This window comes from Cyprinodon variegatus, unplaced genomic scaffold, assembly GCF_000732505.1.
Source record: "Cyprinodon variegatus isolate N-32 unplaced genomic scaffold, C_variegatus-1.0 Scaffold14, whole genome shotgun sequence".
NCBI classification, from domain to species: Eukaryota; Metazoa; Chordata; class Actinopteri; order Cyprinodontiformes; family Cyprinodontidae; genus Cyprinodon; species Cyprinodon variegatus.
The window spans coordinates 2512388-2518124 of record NW_015150467.1 but is presented as its reverse complement, the minus strand read 5'-3'; the positions used below and the strand labels follow the sequence as shown (position 1 = coordinate 2518124).

Here is a 5737-nt window from a genome sequence, read left to right as displayed (position 1 = left end):
TGAGAGCATGCAGCAGTATATATTTTTTCAGTTACATAAGGGAGGAGATCGTGTTAAAGGGTTTTAATTGATTGAATCAACAGATCATACACACCCTTTAGACTGTAGCTTAAGCATGACTCAGCTTTTAAGGATATCAACATACGGATGTGTGGCAAAGGCTGTGGACTTAATCAGAGTTGCTGCCTTTAATAGTTGATAATGAAAAATGGCACCTATTCAATGATTACATTAAAAATGACCAAAAAGAGTAAATGACTATGTATTCTAACCACTTTAGATGCTTTAATCGACAGATCAAGATATGCATTCACAGTGGCTTTAATAGGTTTCCTATTTTGATACTGCAACAATCTTAATTTTAGTTTGTTGCTTTTATTCTGTGCAAGTAGAGTGCCAGTAGAGACGTACCCCAAAAAACTTCCAACTAAACTGAACAAAAGCGTAAAGTTCTACAGCATTGAACCATTCGTAACATTGTCATGTTACCTGTAATAGAAAGCAAAACAAAATATAAGCCTATATACATTTGTGATTACTTCTGATCTCTGAATAATGCTACATAATCAGGGGGATTGTTGATTGTTTATTCCATGATTGAATGATATTGAAAGAAGCAGCACTTAAAGTTTTATTATATGATTAATATCCTGGTCATGAGCAGACATTAAAGGGTTTGTTTATAGGTGACATAAAAAATGTCACCTTTTCAGGGGGAATTGTTAGGATAATTATCATTAAAGATGTGTTAGTTTATTAAACCTTGGTATTGGCTTCCAGTTGCGTGTCAGAACGGATGTTTTCCACAATAGTTAATCTAATTAAGACAGTTCCTCTGTCTGGATATAAGTTATAATCTTCATTCTGTTGGTGGCAAAGATTTGGAAATGGAGTGAGAGCAGTGTCCTTCAGCTAAGAACAAAGTGTAATATTTTGATAAGGCTGGAGCCATGGATGTCTCCTCATCTGCTAAATGTGTATGATGTAATGATATGATGATGTGGCAGACTGGAGTAGACTGTGTAAAATGCCTTTTTAACTGTTAATCAGGGCCACTTCCTTATAGGTGAGGTGAGCAGCTGCCATTCTGTAAACTCTAAGCAATTTCTCTGATCTGAGTAAAATTCGATTTCTATCAGAATCTGTTGTCATGTCTTCTGGTTATTTAATACATATAAGTTATGAAGTGTTACTTAGAGAGTTTGTCTTGAGTGATCTCTTTTACAATAGCCAACTTTGTGTTTGCTCCTCACATTATATTGCAGTGTTCATCTTATAACACTTGAAAAGGTTTAAGGGTTCTGAATACTTTTCCAAAAGAAAGGTTCAAGTTGTTTCAAAAATCCCAACCCAGACATTGTGTTGGTGTAAGATATTCTGACAAAAAAAATAGACGTCTTACTCCAAAGCAACAAACATAGATATTTTACAACTGGAGATTTAAAAAAAACATTTTTATCCACTTAGCTACAAACTTTGTTGGGCTTCTAATAAAAAAGACAGAAAAGTATAGGACAAGATCAGCTTTACTGGAAACATAAAATACTTACATGAGCTTCTTTATTTGAGGTAAGTGTAGCTCTTGAATGTGAATGTGTGCACATTTGCACACATCTATCCATCAATCCAGGGTACACGCTGGACAGGTCGCCAGTCTATCGCAGGAACATTTGCACACAGTGACTAGGATTTACATCATGATTTAAATGCCTTAACAAATATAAGTACTTCAAAATTAAATATTCTATCTTACTCAAAAACTTTGAGGTATTTGGTTTCCACAAATATTTTAAGTATTCTGAACTTATTCGAGTTTATAGTGATAAGCAAACACACAGGTAGGATGAATAAATAAAAAAAAATGACTCAGAAAGCACAGACCTCCACCAAGCAGCAAATGTTCCCCCAAATTGAGACTTACACCTGCAGCTAAAATTGACACATGATCTGGACCATTACCAAATTTAAATGAATTGTTCTATGAGGGACACCTAAAAAAAATGTAATTAAAATCCATTCATAACTTTTCATGTTATCCTGTACAAAGACAAGCAAATACACACAAACAAACTCTTCGAAAAACATACCTCCTTATTAGCAAGGGTCAATATGGAAATATAAAAAAATTGAATTAACAAAGTTGTATATGTAGGGCTTCATGACAGTTTTAAAATAACAAAAGTATAAAATCTGATTAGAGATTATAGGCTACACACCTATCTTAAGTGTGTGTATCTATATCAATGTTTTTGTACATATTTTTTTATAATTTGACAATACTTGCTCCATAAACTCATTTGCAATGTGCTTATTATGTTAACTTTCTGTATGTTTTTTTAATTCTCTTCTGGTAAATCTTTTTCATGCATATGTATCAGACATTACGATATAACATGTTCTACTGATTCATTCTATTCTCACTCATGTTAGGTTTTTGTATTTTAAAAGGTGTATAATCATATACTGTATCTCAAAATCTTATTTCTGTTCATCTTTCCTTCTTTCTGCTCCTGCTTTTTATTTCATTTATTTATCTATATTCAGTTTATTAGATAGGGACGGATATGTGAGCAAATTTGCAGCACTTGTCCCTAGGAAGACTTTATAAACAAAGCCTAAAACCAGAGGATTAGACAGAAAATTTTAAAAAGGTTGGCCAGTCAAAAACCAATGCACACTGAGGGGTGGCCGAAAGTGGATAGGTGCCAGACCCTCAGGGTCAGTCTACACTGTTCCGACAGGAACGAGCACAACATCCATATTTTCTAAATAAAGACAATCTATACTTTCCTACAGCCTTTGCTAACAAATAGACATATATGTTTAAACATCCATGCTGTCTAAATAAAAGGTAGTAAAAGGTAGTGGACAAATTTTTTGTGGCGAACATCTTTCCCATTTTCATTATTTACCTACTTTTATCAAAAATTGTTCTGCATAAAATTACTATCTATATGTACTAATATCTACATTAAATTGATTGTGGTTAGATTGATTGAAGCTATTATTGTTATTATTATTATTATTATTATTATTATTATTATTATTATTATTATTATTATTATTACTATTATTATTATTATTATTATTATTACTATTATTATAATTTGTAGAATTAATAAAGGGTTTTTAGTAGAATTTATCTAGGATTTCACTGAAGACTCCTAGATGACTTGCAGAGAATTTTCTCTATACCCCATATAACACAAAATTTAGTTCTGAAGTGAGCATGAATTCTGTATATATCAACTTTAATGTGCATAATTATTAGATGTCAAGTGATTTTCAATATATGAAAAATTTTAATGTTTAATAAACATTCCCCCTGAGAGTCTGTATTAGAGGGTGAAAAAAAATGGTAGGGTAAGGGTGGCCATGGCCACCTCTGGCCCCCCATCTAGCTCTGCCCCTGCCTAAAACACAACTATAAACAGAGTAATGATTAATAAAATGTAGCCTTTTTTGATCCTTTTAAACATCCCCATTTTCTAATCAAGCTCATTCTTTCTGGTATAATAACTTTATTGTTTTCTATTATCATTAGTTAACCTCTGCATGTATAAATTGAATAGGCTGGATGCAACCCTTTGTGTTATAAAGTGGGCAGAGGAGGGCCCTCCCTTTCCCTTCATCCTTTGTCTTATTCATATCAGTTTATTTAGTAGATAAAAACGAATGACTTGTGGTAAATCAAGTTAAACAACATGACTTTGCTGTTCTTACCTTTTAACTCCCCCCTCACTTTTTCAACCAGATATCAATCATCAGGGCGAGGAGTGGCCTTGAACGCACCACGCAGAAGGAGGCGTCTCCGCTGTGTTGAAGTCAGAGGGACCGTATAAAGAAGCCCTCCCTGTTCAGACCGTGTAGCTCTCTCTCCCTCTGTCCTCCTCCTTACCTGTAGAAGCGACCTCCTGTGAAGCTGTGATGGACCGCTGGAAGGGCAGGGTGGCTTTGGTGACCGGAGCCTCGGTCGGAATCGGAGCGGCTATCGCCAAAGAGTTGGTTCGGTCCGGCATGAAGGTGGTGGGCTGCGCACGGAACGTGGACAAAATAAAGGTTTGCTCCACTTTAAGCGCCTTCTTAGGAGAAAATTTGGAAAAAGTTACAAGTTTGACGCAATTTCATCTAAAAATGCTGAGGAAGTATTTTAAAGTTATAATAATAAAAAAGAAAAAACGTTCAGATATAATTAATCTAAAAAAAAACATTTCAAACATTGAGCCGTGTTTGTGATTGAGTCTGATAATATTTAAGAAAGATGCTTTTTTTTCTTTTTCTTGCAGCGATTACATAATCAGGAGAACAAAGCGTTTTTGGCATTTTTCATAAGGAAACAAAACCCCGTTTACACAAGGGTCCTGTTATGCAATAGAATAAGCAGAATAGTTTCCAGTTAAAATCCAAACGGGACTGGTTTGCAACAGACTTTTTTTTTTTTTTTTTGGCTGATTTACTGAATTAAATATTGTTGAGTGTTTCATGGATCAAAGCAAAATCCAAAATTCTGGAATAAAATATGTTTAATGAATGTATTAGAAATGGAATAAATGGGCTCTGATTGAAAAGAAGGGCCCTACTCTCTCACACACTTACTTTTCCTGTATAGGCTAAAGTCCTCATAAGATTAGGCTTTCTACATGTAGTAAATATTTAATCATCTGCCAGAAAGTCATTAAGTTTTTCATTTAGGAAAAACTATGATCGCATGTGTTTCAGTTAATGATTCTGACAGGATGGTACTTTTTTAATATTAAAAGCAAAAAGGCATCAAATTCATAGAGTTAGAAGTACAGCTTTTATAATTATTATATTAGCTTTTTTTCCACATTTAAGCCATGAGTTTTTAAGTGTTAATGTCTGTAAACCATAAAAACCTGCAGTTGTTGGACTGTTGCGGATTCGAACCCGCTTCAGTGACTTGCAATATGCTTGATAGGATGGGCCTCCAGGTGCTTAAGAACATTAGTGCTTCATCTATAGGTCGCTCTAGTGTGAGCTGCCAGATTTCACAAATAATATCCTGGATAGGAATTGAAACATTTTTCAACAAAATAGCTTCAATTTAATGCTATTTTGTTGTTGCCATTAACCTGAATATGTCAGAAAATACATTACACAGATGTTGGTGACACATTCTTCTTCTATTTAGAAGCAATTTCAAATAATTTCTTCAACAAAAATGAATGTATAAATGATCATTTCAGCACAAATTATAATAACAATCTCAAATATCTTGTCATTTTTTTAGGCGCTGGCTGCAGAGTGTAAAAGTGCGGGCTACAGCGGGGTCCTGATCCCATTCAAATGCGACCTGACCAATGTGGAGGAGATCCAGTCCATGTTCGCTGCCATCAAAGCTAAACACAAAGGCGTGGACGTTTGCATCAACAACGCCGGCCTGGCTCATTGCGAGCCTCTGCTGAGCGGCAAAACCAGCGCCTGGAAGAACATGCTTGATGTAAGAGCTCACTGTTAATCTAAAAATGTGAAACTGTGAAAGTTTCAGAAGTAGAGGTGCTACTCAAATATCAGAGGTTTCCAAACAATGAGCAGTGCAGAGAGTTGGTCAAGATAATGAAGACAGGGAAGGAAACTTTCTATGGAAGCATTAACAGAAAATCCACTTTTGCAGGTCAACGTTATGGCTCTGAGCATCTGCACTCGTGAGGCATACCAGTCCATGAAGGAAAGAAACGTTGATGATGGTCACATCATCAACTTAAACAGGTAGATT

At 35.0% G+C, this 5737-nt stretch overlaps 1 protein-coding gene across 1 annotated transcript in view; it reads left to right on the top strand.

Annotated features, from left to right (window-relative positions):
- The first annotated feature begins 3809 nt into the window (after nucleotides 1-3809).
- Nucleotides 3810-5737, top strand: part of LOC107090012 (dehydrogenase/reductase SDR family member 11-like) — a 4774-nt gene continuing 2846 nt past the window's right edge. The window contains exons 1-3 of the mRNA XM_015383148.1: nucleotides 3810-4059; nucleotides 5252-5461; nucleotides 5636-5730. Of these exons, the coding sequence (XP_015238634.1) occupies nucleotides 3928-4059; nucleotides 5252-5461; nucleotides 5636-5730 (437 nt within the window). The 5' untranslated portion in view covers nucleotides 3810-3927. The remainder of the gene's footprint in view (nucleotides 4060-5251; nucleotides 5462-5635; nucleotides 5731-5737) is intronic.